The sequence below is a fragment of the Accipiter gentilis genome, chromosome 21 (assembly GCF_929443795.1).
Source record: "Accipiter gentilis chromosome 21, bAccGen1.1, whole genome shotgun sequence".
Lineage (NCBI taxonomy): Eukaryota > Metazoa > Chordata > Aves > Accipitriformes > Accipitridae > Astur > Astur gentilis.
The window spans coordinates 2,837,194-2,860,513 of NC_064900.1; the positions used below are offsets into that span (position 1 = coordinate 2,837,194).

The 23,320-nt window shown below is 43.7% G+C and overlaps 2 protein-coding genes across 6 annotated transcripts in view; one reads left to right on the forward strand and one right to left on the reverse strand.

Moving 5' to 3' along the window:
* Positions 1-4,447, forward strand: part of POLQ (DNA polymerase theta) — a 58,569-nt gene extending 54,122 nt beyond the window's left edge. The window contains exons 31-35 of the mRNA XM_049824546.1: positions 781-1,243; positions 2,118-2,216; positions 2,846-2,928; positions 3,411-3,533; positions 4,360-4,447. The gene's annotated coding sequence lies outside the window, so the exon portion shown is untranslated. The remainder of the gene's footprint in view (positions 1-780; positions 1,244-2,117; positions 2,217-2,845; positions 2,929-3,410; positions 3,534-4,359) is intronic.
* Positions 4,448-6,644: 2,197 nt separating this feature from the next.
* The window catches only part of STXBP5L (syntaxin binding protein 5L), a 195,273-nt gene continuing 178,597 nt past the window's right edge, over positions 6,645-23,320 (reverse strand). For 3 of the 5 annotated variants that reach the window (XM_049824541.1, XM_049824543.1, XM_049824542.1), the window contains 7 exons: positions 18,460-18,558; positions 14,791-15,030; positions 13,469-13,829; positions 12,393-12,558; positions 9,898-10,009; positions 9,295-9,515; positions 6,645-8,270 (listed from right to left, as the gene is read on the reverse strand). In XM_049824541.1, the coding sequence (XP_049680498.1) occupies positions 8,229-8,270; positions 9,295-9,515; positions 9,898-10,009; positions 12,393-12,558; positions 13,469-13,829; positions 14,791-15,030; positions 18,460-18,558 (1,241 nt within the window). In that variant the 3' untranslated portion in view covers positions 6,645-8,228. The remainder of the gene's footprint in view (positions 8,271-9,294; positions 9,516-9,897; positions 10,010-12,392; positions 12,559-13,468; positions 13,830-14,790; positions 15,031-18,459; positions 18,559-23,320) is intronic. The other 2 variants (XM_049824545.1, XM_049824544.1) reach the window with 1 other exon arrangement.

The window sequence follows — 23,320 nt, forward strand, 5'->3', positions numbered from 1 at the left end:
CAGCAAAAACATCCTTTCTTAAAGACTGAAACTCACTTGGTTAAAAACTTAATGGCAATTTGTACTTTTGTGAAGGAAAAGAAAGTATGTCAGTCGGCCAGCTGAAGTGACAGCCTTGCTGGTGTTTGAGCTCTCTGGTGTGTTAGAGGGGTGTCGCTGAACGCTGGTGGGTGACCTGTGGTTCTTCGTTCAGACACCTGTCTCCTAGGGAAGCCTCATGCCCTGCCTGTTGGTAGGCTCGCTAAAAACTGCTCAGATTTCCCTCACATTTTGTCTCAGTGTCGGACTCTGTCCCTGCGATCAGGCAGAAAGGTTTTCTGGGAGTTTGGGCTTGTCAAGCTGAGCTGGTCCCAAGGCTGACTCGGGTCAGCTGCCGGGATCAGATGTTTCAAAAGGGGGAGCAAGGAAGGAGCTCGCAGGGAATTAACCTGCCACTGTTTGGTGTTACTCTCCTCACTAATACCTTCTGGTCTGGCTAAACCTCGCCTCACGTGGTTTTGTTTCCCTTCCAGATGGTTGCAATGGTTGTACAAGTTCAGCTGGTTTTGTTAACTTCATACAATGCCTGACCTTGAATTCTGTTATTTTCATCGTGTAGCCCTTGTGTGGTACAAGAAAGGTATGACAGGTGCCTCCTGTCACCTTCTTTCTACCTCTATTTTATCAGGTCTTTCTTCTGCAGTTCCTCCCTTATGTAAGCAATCTCCATCTTTCCATTCTTGCCTCCTGTGAGAAATTTTCAAGCCCCTAATTATTCTTTCATTTCTGAACTTCTGCCAGATCCCTTTGAAGAAGTGTACTTTTGAAGTTGCCTTTATAGCCTGATCTGAGAGGATGCATACTTGGCTTTCAACAGCCCGATAGCGTGCTTGAGCTTGTTAACTTCAGATGCCGCGCTTTTGGCGTGGCCATTATCCTGACATCAGAAGTACCCGGCACTGAGGTTTCAAGAACACGGTGAGTTTTAAAAGATGTTAATGGGGCCTGCGTACAAAAGGCCGCATCCTGGACCCTGATCCGCCACCTGCCTGTTGGGCAGCAAAACGGCCACGTGGTATCGAGTCAAAGCCCCGGGCGAGGATGCCTTGACTGCCCTTCTCGGCACCGATGGGGCCTGCTTTCCTGTTTTGTATTTCACTTTACACTGAGATTTTTTTTGTTTCCTTCCTGCCTGCTCTATGCTGTGGTTTTCTACCACATCTGTCACCTGATGGCTGAGCTCTTTATCCACAGCATTCGGTTGGTAAGACAGTTGTTTCTTTTCTTAGCTTATTAAAGCTTTTATTATTAACAGATCTGAGCCTCGGCACCCTGGTGTCTGACCATTTGTGTGCTCTGCCTGTGAAGATGCTGGGTTGAGCTCATTACCAATGCACAGGGCCTAATGATTTCCTGTCCCGGGGTGTCCTGCGGTGACACACCTGTGCTGTATTTCAGGCCTCACCAGAGCTGTGCTAATTTGAGTTGCTTGTTCTTCGGCACATTACAATATTTTCCCCCCACGTACTGTCTTTAGAATTTCGGAAGGACGGATCTCACGCGTAGTTCCCGACAAGCTCTCTAGACAGGGGTGATGCTAATCAATAAGGGGATTGACACAGAACTAAACTTATTTTGCTAAACAAACTCAGTGAGTTCATTTTAATTAAGCAGTAATTTGGAGCTGATGAGATGATAAAAGGTGGCCACTGCTCTGTGAGCAAGGTGGCTGTGGTGTTTGTTTGAGTCATGATAGTAGAAGTGGCTCTGAGCTGTTGCCTGATTGCTGCTATTTATGTTCCTGAATTCTGATGAGACTTGAACCATTAGTGAGACTAAGCAGGGGAAGCAGAAGAGGGCTTAGGTCAGGTAAGCTTACAACAGTGCAGGAGAGGATACCTGTTATTTTATCAGGTTGGTAGAAGGAGGTTGGCTGCTTGTGTTACTCATTTTTTCCTGTGGGCCCCTCTCCCCCACCCCTGATGGGCTGAGGCCTGTGTTTAGTTGGAAACCGGGCTTTTTTCTAGTTCAGGATCTGATAACCAGAGTGCAGGTTACTCTCTTCTTGTAGACAGGATGGGACTTATCTGATTGCGTTCGCTCCCTGTTCCTCAGCTGGTTTGTGTCTCTCTTTGCAGTCCGCTCCCGCCTCCTGTTAGCTGGCGCTGCCCAGCACGTGCAGTAACGTACAAGGTCTGGCAAGCCTGAGAAGATGATGGATGAAGGCTACGGAAGGGGTAGGAGTTCTGTTTTTTTTACAGCAGCCGTGTCCCTCCGTGTGCACATAATTGCTACTGCAGCCTAGTCCTGCCTTGTGCCCTGTGCTGCCCTTGCCTGGCTGCTGCACCAGCAGGTGGGTGTCTGCCAAAAGACATTGCGTTGGGCCCCAGTCGTGACCTGTGGGTCACCAGGAACGCCTTGTCTTCACCTCCTGTGAACCCGCGTGACCCGGCACCTCGCAGGGAGAGCCTGGCCTCTTGGGCTGTCGAGCAGCCTTGTTCTGTTCGGTTCATATCCACTTGTCAAAATGACTCAAATTTCGATTTGGCCTATTTACTATTGGTATAGGGCAGAACTTCTGCAGATGCGGTAGCAAGATGTTTGATACAGCTACCCAGTCCTTTGCCTTGCATGCAGACCGCAGGCTTGTTTTGCCTTGGTCTTTCCGCTGCAGGTTTCTTTTTGGACCCTGCCTACTGCAAGTGCTCCTTGGGCGTTCTTGCAGCTGGGCAGTGGTGGGAGGGAGGCAGGTGACAAAAGACGACACACACATAATCTGATCTGGTTTGGTCATATTGCCTTTCTCCTGTGCCATCTGCATTTCACTAAGAGGAGAGTTGTGGTGCTTTTCCCTCTAAATCCATAGCTAAAAGGAGGGAGCTGGATGCTCAGCAGCTTTGGCTGACGTTTTTGAGCTTCTACAGGCAGAACAACTCCATCGCGTTGTTGGTAAGTGCCTTTCAACGAGCTCGCTTCTGCCCTTTTGAGAGTTCAGCTTGTAGGTGACTGCTTTTAGCCTGACGTGGAAATAAGTGACGTGCAGGGTGTGCTCAGCCGGCTGAGAAGCCCGGCTAATGCGGCTAATGTTCCTGGGCTGGGATCGGGGTTATGAGCGCCACGCCATGTGAGCTCCCTGCAGTGAAGCACAGGAACAGTAGCTGGGGTCTGGGTTTTGTCCCTGTGTGAGCTGCTGGAGGAAGGGAGGTGGCCGTCCCCACCCAGCAACCACCGTGGCTGCATTTTCCATATCCCTGGGGGTAGCATAAACTCCACCCGAAGTCTTCACCTAAACCATGCACCTTTGAAATACTAAAAGAATCTAGGAGTAGAGGTTAAAAAAAAAAAAAAAAAAAGAGATCTACACCAACTAATATCAATTCTTTATTTTCTTTCCCTCTTTTTTTTTGGTTGTTACTGGGGATTCAAAACAGCCTCAGTTAAAGACGCCTTAGTTTTCCTTTTGTGACGCCGATTTAGGATACCTGTGGAAACAGGACATGGTTAGCGCAGGCATGTGTGGTTCACCCCAGATTAGCCTTCGTTCTGAGATACAGGTAATGACTCATTAACAAACCCCACACATATTCTGTCCACATTTCCTTGACATTGAATCTGAATATTGGTTGCTATTTAAAAAAGTACAATGTCTGATTTGTTGATTTAATCACAAAACAAAACACATGAATGGAAACACTCATTTACGTGACTATTGCTTATACACCTAAGATGACGAGTTGACTACAGATGGCCACACGTAGTTCCTTAATGAGAGAGAGTGTGTTCTTACTAAGACCAAACCAAGGCAAAAAAACATTCAAGACCAAAATACACTGTGCTTGAATTCACCTTTAAGTTATGGAAACAGATGCAGGGCAGGGTATCTAAGGGGTGTAATTAACTAAAATCCAGCTTTTTGCCTGTGTTACACTACGGGCAGTTTGTAAATGGAGGAGTCCTGAGGTTGAACACAGCTCTCATTTAAGCTGCAACATTTTCCTCACTTAAATTGTAGACTGAAAAAAAGTATTTTCGTATGCATACCTTCATTACAGCGCACATGTTGTGGTGTCAAAGGGCTTCTGTAAAAGGAATGTGTAAACTCTTTCAGAGAATTTCTGCATGTAACAATTTTATACAGTAGGTGTAGTAATTTAGAAAACAGGTAATTATACAAACCAAAAACTGATTCTCAAAGTTTCCTTAATCATGTCTTTTAATTCAACATTTGAAGGTTAAGTTAAAACTCTAGGAATAGATTGTTGAATTATTATTTTTTTTATATAAATAAAATAGCTTGTAATTCATTGAAGACTTGCAAACTCTGAAAACATATATAGATAATCTAATTTAATGTATCTTCTCTGCATACTCTATCTACAGCTCTGGGCATAAGATTAAACACACCTGGTCAAATCCAGAGGTGTGTGCGCGCTGTTGGAAGTTTTGTGTGTCCGGTTTTGGATGTGGCTGTGACAGAGAGCTCCTGTAAAGAAGAATGCGAGGGAACAAGGTATCCAAAAGAACAAAAAGCATTTTAAATTGAGGTAATATTTCCAGCCAATCTGGTCTATTGTAATGGAGGATTGCGATGTTAAAGATATGTTTAAGTTTAGGATTTAGCTTGAGGTGGCGCTGTCTTAGTGGGAAAGGTGAAAGCACATGATTTCAACATCCAGCGACAGCTCGTGTCCTCAATTTTCTTACAGCAAGTCAGGTCAGATGCTGTGCTTGTTGCTTGGAGTTCTGTGTCTTTATGCCTTTCACTAACAGCCTTTAGTAGCGTGTTCAGGTCAAGCCTTTCAAGAATCCCACACTCCCCCTCATTTCACAATAAATCAACCAGGCAAGAGTTCTTCCTCCCTCACTGAAGTTTTTAAGTGAAGTTTTTTTTCCCACATACATGGTAAATCTTGATAGAAAGCATTTAACAGTGTGCACTAACAAACTTATACAACATATACATTACATATATATATTTTTATATATAGAATGTTCTATATACAAACATATACAACTTTTTAGATCTCTACAGACTACAAGAAAATTGATAATTATAGTCACAAGTGGTGAACTGAACAGAAATAGTAATTTGTAACTGTCTGGAAATATGTAAAATAAGTAATAGTGGAAAGCAAGATACAGCTGTGACCTGATGAGGCGTACTAGAGAAAAGTTGCTTAAAAGATTAGTATTAAAAATCGAAAGTTTGAGGGATGCTAAATTTTAATTTCTCTGTTGCATAAAAATGCAAATGGAAATCTACTGTCAGGTGTTGGTGTGTGTTCCCCCCCTGGCCCCGGCCCCGGTGTTAAGCTAGAGACTGTTGTTGGCAGCCAAAGTCAGTCAGGCATTGTGTAAAAGACTTGTTGAAGACACTTTTCTCTCTGGGCATGCTGGAGTGATTAGCAATTAAAAGCTGCTTTTAAATTTTAGATGTGATTCTCAAACGAGCGAGCAGACTCTAGCTCCAGCCTGAAGACATTTCCACTGAAATCAAGGTAACGGTTACCTGCAGTGTTAGCCATCCACGTGGGTTACGGCTGAAAACTTAGGCAGAACGGGTAGCTGCCTTGTCATCGAAGCGAACCAACCGCTGCCCGAGTGCCACGGCTGTGTTCGTAAAGGCTGACTGCGTTACACCAGTTGGTAGTGGAAATGTTACACCCATGGGCCATGGGGCCCAAGTGCCATGCTGGGACTGGTAAGGGCCTGTCCAGCTGCACTGCCTCGGCGCAGAAGCAAGCGCAGAGCTGGGTACAGGGCAAAGGCTGGCGGGGCAGCCTTGGCTTGGTATTAACGAAGTATTAACTGCTCAGCTTCTCTGAAAAAGCAGAGAAGGCAGGAAGAATAAGGGCTAGAAAGTTGGCTGGAGAGTCTGAGCGAGTGCTCTGCTGCCTGAAATGATTTTGTTGCCCAGAGACTAGTGGTTTTGGAGTACAGGCCAGAGCACACGTAGAGTGAATGTACATTTAAACAGAAGATAGAATTGCTATAATGTTGTTCTCATTTATTTCTCATCCTAGATGCCTGGTTACAGTGATGCTTCCTCACACATGCAAGCGGCTAGTTCTGTGACTGGGCCACTGGAAGGAATTCCCCAACTCGGTTCCTACTGGCATCAGAGTGGCGAGTTTGCCGTTTCCTCACACGCACAGGGACGTCCTCTCAGCTCATGGACGACTCCGGTTCCTTAACTCTCAGCAGAAACCTAGGCATTGCTCGGGCTTTGACCTTCTTCCCAACAAGTTCCTACAGTTCTCACAATTATGGAGCAGTTTCTCCTGTGACAGAGAGAGTCTCGCTCCCAGTTGAGCTAGACCCGGCAGGACCATCACTTTGATTTTGCCCAGAGACAAGTGTAGAAATCCTGTAAAGCATGAAATTCCTGTTGTGCTACAATGTGAATGTAAAAACTTAACACCTCAAACCTGTTCCAATCCTTTCACTTGTGCAGCTGGGCTGATAGTGGAGCCAGACTTCTGGACTGTACAATTTCCTGGGCTCCATTTTATAGTAAGAAAAGGAAGGGTATGGGAAAGGCATCTTTGAGAGAGATCATCTGAACACTGGGATGACTTAAACACCAGTGAAGATAAGGCCCAGTTAGGAGAGGGATGGTGCCTGTCTGCATCACTGTCTGTCAGGACTCCTTGAAGGGACAGAGGATGTCACTCTTGTCGTATAGAAAATTTTTAAATGCTGCTTTTCCACCTTTTCCTCACTTCCCTTTTCTAATTTGAAATGATGTCCAGGCACATGAAGACAAGCCTTCAGTGCCTTGTTTCCAAGCCAATCTTGGAAGAATTTCTAACTTAACAGTTGACCTGTGTGGCAGTCAGGCTCTTGTAGGCTACCGCAGCACGCTCGTGGACTAGGAATCTCTGTGTGTAGACAGGTAACAGGTTCTACTTACTGTTCTCTTCTGTAGCTGCAGGTTGGAGAGTTTTCTGCAGAGTTCACTGTAGAAACCAAACAAGCTGCTTTGAAGCAGAAGGAAATGACTTTTAGCAGTGTGAGCAGGAAGCCAATGGCCATGCACCAGGGGTGTCACTTTATGTATGTGCCAATTCAGGGCTGTACGTTGACAGTTGTTTTTCATGCTCCTCCCCATGCCCATTGTTTAGTCGTGCTGCTGTGATCTCTCTGCCCTCCCCAGCTTTGCGGGGGGTTACTGTGCAGTTTCCTTAGCATAATCTCAACTGACCACTTAAAAAAACCACAGGAAAATCACTGCTCTGCAAGCTCCTAAGCAGCTTCTGTGAGCAGAACTTGACAGACTCTCCAGCTTGTAGTCCTGCGGTTTCCCATCTTGCCTTTCCTAACTTGAAGAAGCGATTTCCTAAGCTGGTTTTCTATTCCTGCTGCTGAGAAATAAGGCAACCAAGTGACACAGACACCACAGGGATGAAAAATGCCACAGCCCCCTTCAAGGACAACCGAGATCAATCTAGAGCACATTTTAAAAAGTACAGATAAGGATGACAAGTCATGTGCTCTGAATTGCAAATAAACCACCTATGCTCGTGTTTTCATTTCAGATAGTGCCTGTCTAGCTGCTTGAAAAAATCTGTAAATTTTGGGCATAGGATTTTGAAGTTACTTATTCTTTTGGTAGGAGTTAAACAGCACTGATTTCAAGCAAGGTTTTTCAAGGGAAATAAATAACAGATAAGAAAATTCAGCTCAACTCATTTTTATGTTGAGAATGGTAGCAAACATGCTTGAAATGTACTGGCTCTTTGTAATGTCACTTTTAAAAAATAAAGATTTTTGCCATTTAAGTTTTTTTTTTTTTTTTTGCTCAGAATAGAAATAAATCCCATTTTTCTTCAGTCACAACATGCTTTCAATTTCTTTTTTTTTTTAAGATGTCAATTAGTCATGCAAAGTTTTATAAGTGCATTAACATTCGAGTTTGTACAGAATAGTTTTTAACCAGACGTACTCCCCACAGTTCATACCTACAGCTTCTGCAAAACTACATGCCACAGTGATGGTTGAGTTCCTTTTGGAAAAAAATTGGCTATCGCATGAGCCAGCTGTTCGAGTAAGACCCACATGATTCTTAGCTTACATGTCACGGTCTGTAAAATTTCTCCTTGACTCCCACTGTGATGAATCCAATAATAGTAACAGGAAAACATCTTCTAGGAGAAAAAACTGTCTCTGGCCAGTGACTGGTAGATTTAGGAATGAATGTTGCTTCCCTGAACAGTTTTCTTAAAGCCACAAGCAGCTGCTTTGAAAATCTAAAACTGGTACCACTTTTTGTCCTTGTATTTCAGCATCACCTACAGAAATGGGAAACAAACAAAGAGATATAAAACACTGCTCTGCATACAAGGTATCGCGCATGACCTAGGCCCATTAACTGTCACAAACTTCGTAAGTAAAAAAGGAAAAGAAAGCAATGCAGTACTTTACTAACAGTGTCACCAGGTCTTGAGTCCACTGAGACCTTGTATTTAATTTCATAATTGTTAAGATTTTTCCTGAGGATCTTTAACTAAACTACTTTTCTTCTGCAAAAAGTAGAGAGGTATGGGTATAACCAGGAACTTGTGTTTTACTGCTATGGAGATAAGCTTATCTATGGAGCATAATAGATACGCCCTGAATATATAAACTTCTTGCATTTCAGGGCACGTTCTTTCTGTATGTTTTTGCCTCACACTTACAAAAGCCAATAAAAATGTAAAGGTCTTGTCTGGAGATGTGCTGCATGTTAAATGAAAAATCTTGGGAAGTATTTATTTTTTAATGTTGTTTTATCATCAAGGAAAATCACTCCAGTTGATTCCCAGCCTTAACAGCGTGGGATATAAGAGCTTTCCATTTCCAGCTCTAAGCATAGAAGCTGTCTATTCCAGGCAAGACCTATTCTATATAACTGTACCACAGTGTTGTACTAGAAATGTTCTTTCTCCTCTTCTTCCCAATAAGATCTGTAAAGGTTCCTACATACACATCCACCTACCTGTTTTCTGCCCTATGGCATAGACGTGCTGCACTAAGTGGCTTAAAAAAAATTATAATGAATTAGTGAGAAAGGCGAGAAATGAGAAGTGCCATGTTCTAAATTCAGAGGCTAACAATGGATGCTCATTTATGAAAATGTGAAATGAAGGGGTGTGCAATGGAAGTGTCTTTTTGGCATTCTCATTGTTTGGGAGCAGGAAAAATGGCCTAGAACACCTAAAACACCACGACTGGGTGAGTGGGGAGAACCGTACTTTACTTTCCCAAAGGGAAGCAAAGGCCCAGCTCCAGGGTTGGCAGTTCCTAGTTTGGGGTGTGTGGCGCCGGGGGCCCTACCTCGTGCGCATGTTTGGAAAATGCCTCTGCGCTGGCCATCATGCTCGCAGTCCTTTCATCCAGCTCTCCCAGTTTCTGTCCTCTCTCATCAAGGGCAATGCGTGCACGAGTCAAGTCCCCAATGACTCCTCCTGCGGCTCCTCTCACACCTTCAATTCCGCCTGATCCAGGGATGTGCTGGGCAAGACTGCGAGAGGCTTTTCCTGCCGTGGCCTCGCCAACTGCAAAGGAGAAACAGACAAACGGACAGGAATGAGTTCCTGGCCATGGCTCTGTCAGTGCTGCTCATCCTAGGGCTGCAGCCTTGCCGTGGTGATGCCATCTGAAGTGCAGATGGCACGTGTGGAAGACTTCGCTCTGTGCACCGGCACATCTACGGCGCAGTCCTGGGCTCCCCCGCTTACTCGTTCAAAAGAAGCTGCCGAGGTGAAGGAATCATGGGAAGGCAACTGAGGATCCTCCCCTTTCTTCATGAGCTCGTCTTTATTTTTTCATCAATGATCTAAATCTTGGGTACCGCTCCATTCCTAAATGACAAGGGCAGGGGATCCTGTGAATTGATTTCTGCAAAAAACCCACAACAAACCCCAATAAATTACTTACAGAGCTCCTCTCTGTCAAAAGCTTGTCCACTTCCTCCAAAAAGTCCTTTGAGAAAGCCTCTGTTTTGGGCTTCTGGTGTTTCCACAGGAGTAAACAAATCCCCAAGCATGTCCTAGTAAAGTCAGACAAAAATCCATGTGAAAAATTAGTGAGGTGAAAGCAGTTCTAGGTGATTTCTTTATTTGCATTAATGAGCCACATGCATTGGATCTAAACCAGTTTTGAAAGAGTCTGTTACGTGAACAGTACTGAGTGCTTAACATTTGTGTTTCATGACAGGCAAATACTTGGGCTAACTAGATTCACCCAAGCTTTCAAAGGAACTTGGTTTATCATGGCCCAGTCTTACATTCATTACCACAGATAAAAAAATTTACAAGCAATACAGAGTGAAAATATCAGTGATAAGATCACATTTTGCTTAGAAACAGCAGAGACAACACTACAATTGAATAAACAATTTGTTGTGAATTATGTGTTTTGCTTTAGTGATTACCCAGGCAAGCAGGGCAGTCACTCTCTTTTCTCTTTATAGCGTACCCGAGTTCAGCGCTTGCTAGCAGTTCAGAGAGTTTGGTGGGGTTTTGTTTGGTAGGTTTTTGTTGGGTTTTTTTTGGACAAAATCCTGTCACCGTCCATACAACCTCTCCCTGCCGCCGTTACTGTGCATGTTGGCAGTGCCATCAGCACTGCTAAATGAGCACGTCTGCTGAAGGCACTGCCATGGTGCCAGATCTTGGAGCAGTCGACCCAAACAAATCTCAGGCTCAGATTTACCTGCAGCAGTACTAGGAAAAGTGGGCTCTCCAGAATAAAACTGAGAAAGAAAGCGTGCAGCCCCATTAGCGTTTGAAACCAGCGAGGCTGTGTGCACTGAGAACAGTTGCTGCCCTGTTGCTCAGCTCTGTGTTTGCTCATCGAAGCCTCAACAGGCAGATACAGCCGTTGTGCTGCACAAAGCGCTCGGCTCCTGGGAGCCTGAGTGCTAGGACGGCGCTGTGACTCACACTTCCTGCTCCTCTGCACTGTCACCTGCTCTGGGGAGAAAAATTACTGCAGCCCTTCGAGCCTGAGTGGAGGCTCTCATGCAGCCTGGCTTTGTTTTCCTAGGTAGCAGGTGAGACGGGGTCATCTGCTTTTTGTACACATATAATGACTGTGCAAGCCTTTTACTGTCCTCTCTGCATAAAACCCAAGATACAAGCAGCCACAGTCTGACCGTACAGAGAAGCGAGGGCTGCGTTTCCCTTTGGTTGGTTGTTGTATGATGCTATTAAGGTTAATTAAAAAAAAAATCCAGCTTGTAACAGCCTCTCACTATAGGTCCATATTCTAAGATACATTGATCAAACCTTTTGATCACTTAAAAATCGGCTCCCTGCAAAATAATCTCTTCTCGGATGCGCAGAAGCTTGTGTGCAATGCTCACCCTCACAGTGCCTTTTCAGACTTGAGACAGACAGTGCTGTGATGTGAGTTGAGCAGCTCAGCACATGTTATTCCCTAGGGCATAATGAGTGCTGGCAGGACCATTTCTTTTATATTTCCATCCTAGTTCAGTGCTAATTATATAACCTAGAACTTATTCCCCCTCTTTTTTCCCCTTTTATTACTCATGTTTCTCCCTGTAACCTCTCACAATTCCTCCTCTTCAGTAAATGACTTTTTAATTTGCATTTTCATTGTTAAAAAACCCCAACCAACCCAAATCTAACATTGTAAAGAACTTTTGCTCAAAATAAATTATTTTAATTGGACCATTTCTATAGCTACTGTGTTTTTAATGTACAACGGTAGATGCACTCCTCATGTGGAAGAAGGGGAGTACCAATTATTGCAGTAAAACCAATGGTAAATAATTTAAAAATATATTAAAACAGAGCATATTTTTTGATATTAACCACACTGGCTTGTCTCATGCTCCCACCTATCTACGGAAAGCTGCAGGTATTAAGGTATTTTTAAAGTTAGAATAAAAAAATGATAAAAACATGGGAAGGCATTTATATTTTCACTGATGCAGTTGCTGTGTGGTTGGACACATGCCGGTACCAACTGCTGTAGCTGCTGTCCATTTGTAGCTTCCCCTGCTTTCCCTTCAGTCATTTTTAACAGTTGGTCTTTCGTACGGTAGGACTTTGAGAGAAGCAGGCTGTGAAGAGTCCCATTTGGGCACAAATCTGCCTCTGTACAGAGCCGGCAGAGATTGCAGTTATGCGCGGGCAGACTCTAGGCTCGGGCCAGCCCTTAGGGCACAGGACCAAAGTGACAGTGTCATGAAAAAGTCCAAACGGCAACAGAGCTCCTGACCTCTCTCTGCTGCTTTGGCACCATTCAGCCAGGGCAAGCGGAAAGGAAGACGTCTCTCCTGCTCCCGCAGCACAGCCTTCGCTTCAAATACTAAAACCCAGCAGTGAACCCGCGGCAATTTACATCTGACAAGTCAGGACCCCGGCCCTCCCACACAAGCACCAAAGTAAGGGCTTGAGCCTTACCTGCAGATTGTCACACATCTCCTGGCTGTACGTCAGGCGCTGGATCTCTGTGGGAGAGCTGAGATACAAAGCTTGCCCTTCGTTAGTGAAACAAAAGGTCCGCGCTATCCTCATGTCTGTTACAGGCAAATAGTTGATGTCCAGCAGCGGGCGAAGGCTGGGCAAGCTGAAGAGAAGCAGATACCCAGGTTAGTTGCCACACGCAGTACACCTGCTCCGCGGCCGCATTTTAAACCAACATTTAAGTTTATGCTTTTCGTAACTGGAATAGTTCAAGTGCAGCTCTAAGCTGAAAAATGCCGCCATAAACAGGCCGCCTTCCTGTCATACTTTGTTTTCTCGCACAGAGAAGTTTCAGCTGCCTCGCCTCGATGACCCTTAGGATTCTGCTACTGTCTGGATTTGGGACTCACGTATGACGGTGCAGCTTGTGCCACTTTGGGCAGTTTGCAGGGTAAGGCCTGGCCCCAGCTATTGCATGGGCAGCTGCGGGAAATGGCACGGCAGGGCCCTGCTTGCACCCTGCAGACAAAGGCTCCGGCATTGCCTTTGCTGTCCCTCCAGCTTCTCCTGGTTTGCCATTTTGGATGGCACTACCCAAAATTTAAATGGCCTGGCTGGGGGAAGGAGGTGTGGCAAGCCGAGGGCACTTCTACAGGGGTACTGCACAGCCAGCTCCCTGGTGGAGATGACAAGGAAGGGAAACGAGGTGCTCTGAGCAGAAAATCTTCTGTTAACAGCCAGCAGGGGACTTGCTACTTCACACTGGATAAACAGTACCCTTTCGATACCCGAGTTTCTCTATACTTCTCTATACCTGACTTACCATAACTGACCAAAATTATCAGGGTTTTCTTTGATGACAGTTAAAAGTCATCAGCCATCAAATTGTCATGGGTGGGGGATTACTATGAAATAAAGGAGTTTGCTTTGCTGTGCAGCTGCCAAGGAAGAGGCATGGCAGCGGGCAAGGCAGGGGATTAAACGCACCCGCCAGGGAGCGAACGCAAGCGGAACGTGACTGCGCTGTGCCACCTCTTTGCTTAATTTTGCCACAAGATTAGTTAGATAAGTACCTCAGTGTCATGATGTGCCCATTGGCACAAAAGCACGCCAGACAGACGCTGTTACAGAGGGTGACCACATCTGCTCGCAATAAAAAGGACGTTTCGGTGATGTTGTGGACATAAAGACATGTTTGGGAAGGCAATGAGAAGACTTTGGCTTGTTTTTCTGAACAAATGACTGCAAATTGATGATCACCCATATCCTGGGAGGAGGAAGGGGAATGCATGACAAGTTTCCTTTTCCTTGTTTTTTCACCGTCATCAGCACTGTGTGGGTCCCTCCATACTTCATACGGTGGATGTGTCAACGTCCCCATGCAGTCCAAGCACGCGAAGGTCAGCACGGCTCCTTTCAGTGTCAGAACTGTGCCTGCAAAATGTAATTCCTCTCACCGACACTGGCACCACAATTAAACTGGTTGTCAGTACTGTGAATGCGTGCGGCACAGCTGACGTTCAGCTTTTGTAAACAGAGCAAACGCGTTAATCTAGCTAAGGTGGCAAGTCTTGCTTGCTCAGTTCTTCCTGACCACACAAGAAGGTGAACAAACAGGCTGCCAGTACTGAAAAAGTCTCGGGCAGCCAGTATCAAATAATGTATATAATACAGGCTATTGAATACCATAAAGATAGGCTGTTGTTTATCTCTACATTATACTAGTAGGATATTTATGCCCCATTAGTAAAATTGCTCTTCTTAGTCTGGTGACCTTCCAGCATCGTTTTTCTAAACAAACCAGGGGTGGGAAACCTCTATTCCTGTGTTATTTTCTCCAATTTTTTTCATTATTTTGCTTTAAACATACTAAGCACATGCTGCCTCTCCTCAGACCTGACCTCTCTCAGCCCTCTGTTCTCTCTGCTACACCATCTGTCACTCACTCAGCCAAGGATCTCTCCTGGCACATCAACCTGCCAACATTTTTGTTTCCTTTCCTGAACTCCCTTCTGCTTCTCTCCAGCTTTCTGATAGTAAGACAGCCAAACTGTTCACAGCATCCCAGATAGGACTGCATCAGAGCTGTACACAGGACTGTAATTTCACAATATGAGGGAACTCTGCTAATTTCCCTATCCTCCCAAGAAACATGTAATTTTGCCCACGACATAAGGTAATCTTTGGAACTAACAAAACCACAGTGTCTCTGTTCACGAAGCTGCATGTCGCTCACGAGCATCTATCTTTACCTGTGTGCCTTCTATGTAGTGAGAGACCATTGCTTGATACATATATCGAGAAATTTCTGCCCAAAAGGCCATACAAAATCATGCAGTTATTCCCCCTTTTGTACCAAGACAGATAATAAACAGGAAAAGAGCTGCACTCTTACCACTTGGCGACACCATGACTGGCTCTGACTGCCGTAAATCGTCACTAGCAGGCAGATTAAGGGAGAGGATTAAGACCATACCGAGGCCCGTTCCAACCCAGAGACAGGGGGAGACAGCAGAGTCATTCTTTCGGGCAAAGGACTCCATGAAGTACAAAGCAGTAATTGCTTCCTTTGAGTCCCTGTCGATACTGGACACGCTGGAGCTTCGGGAACGGCTGAAGGAGTTTTCCCTATTTTCTGCATAAATAAATACAAGCAAAGAGGCATAAATTGGCAATCCTAGAACAGGCACAAGCCTGCAGCAAATACAAACTCCCTGTAGAGTACAGAAAACACAGAGTTTTCGTAACCTGAGCAAACATTCCGATACTAGCACGATACCAGTTTGCTGCCAGTGTATAAATAAGTGTGGAAAATGCTGTCAGACCTCATCAGTTAGATCTGCATTAGAAATAGCTGCTTATTATGAAGATTAGCATAGACTAATTAGAATTTACAACAGCCTTAGCTCAAAGGACTTGTTCTAAATAGCATGAAATAATTTTAGACCCGTATGTTACCAATGCATTTAAAATTAATCCATGTATCTCATTGCTGCAGGACACGAAGGGAGATGCCATTCCTAACTTCAGAGCACGTGTCCTTTGCTCTGCTCTTGTTTCCATCACTAGGACATTCTAGCACTGCATTCACAGCCATCGTTTATTATCAAGCTATTAATAACTGCTCTCTGGGGAAAAGACACCTATTGCTAAACCGATCCCAGCATCCAAAACGTCTTGGGGTGCAAATCGACTCTGGCTTCCCAGAGGGTGAAGTGAGAAACCTGCTCTGCAGGTTACCGGAGTAAAGGAGCCAGCGGGAAGAAGAGAGTAGGGCTGGCTGCTAGCACGGTCTTTGCAAAACAATTTGTGCCACTGCTGCTGGCTACCGACCTGTAGTCACAAATAGGGCTAGGTCATTGGAAACCTCACATGCTCTTCTGCAACAGCTAGAGGACCAGGAAGTTCTGGAGATGGAGAAATAGCTGAAGTTATTGGACCCGAGATAAAAGGCTTGCTTCTGAACCTATCATTATGAAGTAGATCTGTGTCTGGTATGAAATTATGCTTCTTACAGCTCAGAAGAGAAAGCTGCCTCTGCAGAGCCAGGAGAAATGTCAAAAAAGAGGAATACTTTCTGCCATAGTTGAAGAATAAAATTAGAAAAGGATTTTCTTACATACTCCAACTTAAAACTGGGCTAAGCTTCATACTGTATAGATGGTTCCTGCTCTCCACCAGAAGCAGCAGGTTTGCTGCTGACTCACTTCCTCAGACAATGTCTTACAGCACCGTATTCCCCTACTCATAGACGACTCTGTGTAAACTGCTGAAATTATCCTCTTTGCAGCAACTACCTGGGAAAGACTGGAGAGAACCACAGCAAACCACTACTGGAACCACACCAAGCGTTACTACATATGCTACCTTAAAAGTTGGCGCAGAGGGATGGGGGCAGATTGTCCTGCTACTCTTTGACGCTTGGGCCAGCTTCTGTTCTTCGAGGGCACCCATAACTTGTCGAACAGGAGCTTCACAGAGTAGCCGTCTCTGGCACTGCAGTCACACTCTCATGGAACAGAAATTTAGGTCTACGTGAACTTCCAAGCGCTGCCCTCACCCCATTTCACCTTCATGTAGGCACTGTTGTAGCTCTCTAGTTCTGGCTCACTACCGCTAACTGTATCTGCATAAATCTGGGATTGTTTATTCATGTGCAAACGCAGCTTCTAATACCTTGAGAATTAGTGTCTCCCATAACCCCAAGCACTTTGTACTTCTGCAGCAGACTGGTTGGCCCAGCTCCTTCCTAAGCACAGTGACAGCTGCCAGGTAAAGAAGGGGAAGACAGTAATTTCAAGGCAGAGATCATCAGGGCTCCACACATATATATATATACACATTTGGTTTTTCCCCAAAGGGTACCTAATTGTTGAAAAATGTTATTATGTAATTAATTTTCTCTTTACAGGTGTATTAATATCACAGTCACATAAAATTCAGATATGGTGGTGCTTAAGCTGAGAAAGATGTTGAAAGGACAAATGCAGTTAGTGTAGGCGACATACACGGAACTTAAAATATATGATGTGCCATTTGCATGTGTCATCAAGATTTCTCCCTCCCTAAATTTACAAGAAATGTTCCTCACTCCTGTGCAGTACAGTTAACTAATACGTCTTCGCAGAACTGACACAAACAGATATAATCTTTGGGACACTTTTGGGAACATACTGTGCCATTTTATTAAATACACTACTCAAACTGAATTTCTAAAGACCAGCACAACACATGTCAAAATTTGATGTCATTAAACATATCTGAACAGCGATCCAAAACCTATGAAAGGCTGCAATCACTATGTGACTTTATTGGCTAGCTCTAAACCAAGGTAAAAATCTCTCCTCTTCCTAGATTTTGGGATAAAATTTAGTTTAGGCCTATTCCCTGGGACTCCTTTCTCAAAGAGATTATACCCCAAATTCTTATTTAGAAACCACTCCACCGTAGCCTAGAGAAACATAAACGCACTTTCTTTAGGAAATTTTAAGAACTTGCCATATCCTTTGCCAGCATAATTGCCATGTTTTAAAATTACGTCCCATCTTCTAAAAGTTGACCTGAACACTGCCAATCTGTTGTAATCCTTAACCCAACCGCCATATTCTGGGTTTTCTGTTGTTATTTTCCTTTTCTCGCATGGCATGACGGGCGTAGCAGGAATGTCAGCCACAACCTTTTTCTGCGCGAGTCTGAACCAGGACCACTTGCAGGTACACCCTGTAACCTAGGTCAAACAAAGTTTATTTGGACTCCCTGCTTCAGTAAGGGGGCAGGACGTTCGTATGTGAAAGGCAGATGCTTTTCTGCTCCTCAGTTCTCCTTCCCACTTCTCCTCCTCTGCAGGACATCCTGTTATATGACACTTTCTCATAAATGGGCTCCTGCCTCCGAGTTGCCTCCTGCTTTGAGGGAGCCCTTTCTCCGAGAGGCACATACCCAACTCCCAGGATCCCTCTGCTCCCACCCAGTCATCTCTCTCAGATGACCATGTCCTTTTTTCCTCCTCCTCCTCTTGCAGACCTGGATTTCTTGGCTCTTCTTTTTCCTCCAAATAGTTCTCCAGGCCGTTCCTGCAGCTAGCAGCAGAGGAGCTGAGAGCACCAGCGGAGGGGTTCAGTGGCCCCTGAGACCTAACGAATGCCTATCGTTTGGGAGATGCTGCTATTCAGGCTGTTAAGACTATGAGCAGCTCTGAGCAAAAGCATTATTATCTGCAGTCGGTGCATTTCAAAAAGCTGCATTCCATAGGTTAAGACCACACACTATAAACACTGCTACTTCCCTAAGAGTAGTCCTGCTTTCTTTAAAGTTTTCATTCAGCCCTGTCCTATGCATGGTTTGGGTTAGTGAGATGCGGATGGAAACTCAGGAACCGACTTCGTAACACTGGAATGATTGTTAATTTCCAGCTATGAGCAGCAGCAGCATACAAACAGGCAGCTTCTGGTGTAAAAGCAACTACAAAACCTCTAACTTGCTACCCACCTCACTGACAGAAACACACAGGACACCTGAACTCACATGCTCGGATAAAAATGAAGCCAGTGGTTTTGAATCTTACCTTTGTTCATCCATGTGTGAGCAGTATAGTGACGCTCGTCGTGTGAGAATGTACTGATTCCATGTAATTGCTGAAGCATTGCCCGTCTGGAAATGTGACCTACTGCCACAATATCGCATGCATTGCAAAAGGACAAGAACAATTGAGCCAACCGTCATCATGACATTTATACGAAAGCAGCCCTGAGCAGTTATTGTCCTAGTTCTTTCCTTGCATGACAAAGCTGTCCTGCTGCAGTGCACCGGTGTCTAGGAGAAGATTTAATTTAGGGTTTGGGGGTTTTCTGAGAATTTAAAAGGTAATTTCAGTAAATGATTCCATGTGTTTCAACTGTCACCTTTACAGAGCAGAGATTGCAGGGTTGTGGGTTTTTTTAAGTTCCTTTTGTTTAGTGGAAATAAAACTGGAATTTCCTTATTTTCTCATGGAATTAAAAAAATAAAAAAGGAGGGAGAGTATTAATGAAAATATGTATGCCATCTTCAGGAAAATGTTCTGACTTCTCTATTCTCAGCTGCAGCAAAGGCTTTGTAAGGGGAACACATCCTCACCTATCACCGCTTCCAAGAAATTGTCACTGTGATTATTCTAGAATAGTGGAGTTAGCACTAACACAGAAGCATAAAGCAATTTTCTTCTTGAAGTTAGGAATCATGAAAGTAATAGTATTGCCTGTTATGAGGAATGGAAAAAACCTACCAGTGACAAAGATCAACATTTTCACTGCAGATGTTTACTTTCGTTACTGAAAAGTTTTGCAACTGACTGTTAGTGTCTTGGATGCTATTTATAGGTCCTTTCCTGGTTTTAACATACTGAGTTACTGATCTGCTTATAAAACATGTACAAAAATCAACCTTTTTTGATACGGAAACCGATATATTCTGGAAACAAAGTTAAATGGGTTATATTCTCCTCACTTGGAGATTTCTACAAGTTTTAATCCCAAATATCAGACCTACCAGAAGCTAATGAAACTATTAAAACATTTGCCAGTTTAAAGATCATCATCTTAACATTTTACGAGAAATCTCTCACTTTTAAAATTATGTAGTCAGGAAAGCATGCAAAGCTCTGAATGCCAGTGTAAACATACAGTAAAGGAATTATACTTCGAACATGGATTTGCACAAAGTAACATCATAGAGACACAGAGACTGAACCACATTACTGCCGGCAATGCTTCAGCAACACAGAGGAGAAAGGGGCAGGAAGTAATGCTGCAGGGTTTTCACACATTTAAGAACACTGCACGTTTACTTGGCTAAAAACATCTTAAAACGCATTTTAATAGCGCCACTCTAAAGCTGCATTCCACATAAAGCAATTCACTAGAAAGCAGCAGAAGTTGTCTAAAGCACAAACAATGCAATAATAACCTGGAATTTTACTGTGAATTATTTCCTCCAGATGAACTCAAATAAGTTTCCCTAAAACTATGTTGAAAAGCCTGTGTATACACAGCTTGCAGAGCATTCAAACCAGGATGGCTATGGCTGCACTTACACGGAACTCAAAGCTGTGGGATGCCTGGCCCTCCCTGGAAAAAGTTCCAAAATGTATTGCCCTGAAGCTGCTACAGTTATAGCAGCGTAACCTGAATGGCTTCATGGAATTGTACTGATAGAAGCCTGATGTAAATGATGGCAAGTAAAGGCCTGAAAGAGAAAACAGATTCAAGTCACTAGACCTGGATCTTTATTTTGCTATTTCCAGAATATGGTAAAGTTCAGGCTTAGGTTTTAGTTTAGCATGTTTTAAAAACAGAAGGGAACTGTTAGGGCAGAACTATTCTTCATGTTGAAAATGAAGTAGAAATAATAAATAAGATAAATAAGCAAATCTTTATAAAAAGATAAAAATGCGAGAGATCTTCACAGTAAGTAATCTATCAAACTTCCATATTCAATTGTATGAATCACTCCCCTTGACTTACACAAGCAAACCGTCTTTGCATTCCGTTCACTAAGAGCTCAATTTAGACATAGGTTGTAAGTTTGGACATACGTTTTTTAATCAAAGACATCACAATTCTCTAGAACTTAAATCCCAACCTCAAATACCCATTCTGCTGAAGCATCTTTCGTAACATTGATGTTTGGGAAAGAACAGTATGTTGTATAACTTTCATATGTGGAAGTACCCAAGAATAAGGTGGAGACAAAAGGCATGATAGAAGAAAAAACGTGGGTTCATTCAATAACAAAGTCAAAATAGTTAATGTTTTAATGAAGCAAGTGAAAGCACTTCAAAGCACTCTTTCTTCTTCTCCCCACTGATAGACCCTCTGCCTCTGTAACTGAAGTATAGTTAGAAAAGCTTTGCTTTAAAAAAACCCGATCTTTTGGAAGAGCTATTACCACGTAACGTGAACAATCTCAGAATATTCCTATACTCTTCCCTAGTTCTCTATACACAACAGATCACCGCCTATTCCATTCTGCCACAGAAGTACCAGGAACCACCCAATGGTGTGTTCCACTTCCAAAAATGTTTCAAAAATTATTTCAGATGTAGAAAACCAGTTTACATTGATCTGAAGCGATTGCTAGGAGGCAAGAAAGTGCTGAAGTTGAGCATGCAGTGCAAAACACACCCTCCAAATTCAACATGCTTAGAGTACAGTGTGAAATTAGCTTAACTTGGAGTCAAACCATCATTTAAATTAAAACTGACTAGATATTCAGTAAATATAAGAAGAACAAAATTTTCATTTAGTTGCTTGTTTTTAAAACAAGGAAAATTTGCAGATTCCTGTAAGAAAACAAGTGGATCCTAACATCCTCTTAGAGCCTGACAGAAAATGTACTCCAAGATAAAACCAAACATAAACTCTAGCTAGCCCAACAGAGTTGGACTTTAGGCACCAGCAGCTCACACGCATCCATGCAAGGCTCTTCTCCATTTCTTCCCAGGTCTTTCCTGGCCATTAGACGTACTCCTTCACAAGGCACCTCAGTCTTTAGACAACCTCCCCTCACTGCTTTCTCCGGGGACACAGGGCATTGCAAGCTCTGTTGTGACCAGATTTAGGCAGACACACACCTAAACTCCACTTAAACCTCTGAGGGAAACCAGTGGGTAGGTCAGATAAAGATTACGATTCAGTCTAAATGACAACCGCTCCACTGGCTTTTTGCAGTCTAGTGACTGTAGCACTCAGCAGAAAACTGAAGGTCATAAGCTGTAGGCACAAATCGGTCTAAGAGGACCGACTTCGTCCATCCGTGCCTTCTGTGGCCACAAGGTATAATGAGGAACAGCATTCTTCGTGTCTCCCCTGGGAGCTGAGCCCCTGATGGCTATGATGCTCAGCTGAGAGGCTGAACCTAAGGTTTCTGGCCCTTCTGGTCCTATTTTTTATTTACTGTGGACTTAATATAAAAAATGAACTTGTGGGGAACTTGAACACTATTGATAGGGTCTAGAAACTGGGCTCCCTCTTGCCCTAACAACTCACTTTTTATGCATGTCCTTTAGCAAATTTCCTGGGCAAGCTCTCTATCTATCTATCCCATCTATTTGGTTAGGACATCCACTCTCAGGAGCACTCTATCTCAGACTGCATCCTAAACAGATGGATTGAAGTACGTAGGCTGAATTGTCCTCTTAGTCCCAGGACCAGTTGCCATTATTTTTGATGTGTCTGTATCACAGGCAGACTGGGCTTTCCCCCTTGCTCACCTTTAAAATCTCCCTACATCGCCCTTCTAAGAGTAAGCAGAAAAAGAGAAGGTTTTTAATTTTACCTACAGCAGAAAACAAGCACACATACTCTCATCTCCACCATGACTGAAAAAGAACTTAACACTATGGACAAGCCACTTCTGGAAACAATTGTATTCACCCAAGAATAATCTATGGATCTTGCAGTTCAACGTTCAGACAGAATACTTTGAAACAGATATGAAAACCTTACAAAAGATACTGGAATATCCTTCTTTGGAACACTTGACTTTAGGTGCCAAATTTTTTATTACAGCCATGCAGAATTTGCTGTTCACAAATCTTTTGAGTTTGCAGTGCCCATTAGACTAGAAGTGCTGGGATTTTGCTAAATACAGGAAAAATAATTTCAACTTCCTAACAACTTCTTTTTTTTATTTGAATAAAGCTTTCTGCAAAAAGGAACAAACTTTCTAGATATGGAACAGGTCGTCTATGCAACATTTTTATCTGCTTCTCTGCACAGACAAGAAATGCGGTGACAAACTGAGCAGTTAGTGGAGACTGTGGTTTACCATAGTGTCTCTAAGTCATTTCTTATTATACTATTCTTACTGATACTAGTTACAGTGATGTAAATTCACTAAGAAAACAGAAATGATTTAGAAGCAGAACCAACACCATAATCCCCTCCCTAAGAAATAAATAAAAAAATTTCAAGCCAAGGGCTTTTCCATCTGTTATGAAAGGTTAGCTGTGAAAAGCCACGGCACTTACGGGCCTCGTGAAGTGTGGTCCCCTGACTGCTGTAACTTGCCCAGTGGATCAGGTTAAGCATCTATTTGGCTGGCTGCTTGGGCAAGGAATTTTACCAGAAATCATCCGCTCTGCAATATGGAGAGGTATGGCAAAGGGAATGCGGTGGAGAGTATAAGCTGTTCTGAAAACCTGCCAGAGATGCAATAACCTCCTCAGAGAATCCATTTCTGTGGTTAACTACCCTTGTGATCAAAATGAATCCCCTACTGTCTCCCTCAAGTCGTGCCTCTGCCTTAGTAATTTATGTCCATTACATCCTGTCCTTTTCTCAGCAGACATGGACAGCAGATTATTCCCTTCCTCGCTGCAGTACCCTGCCATCCATTTGAGGTATTTTGTGCTCGCTCTTCAATATTTTTGTAGATCAAGCAACCAG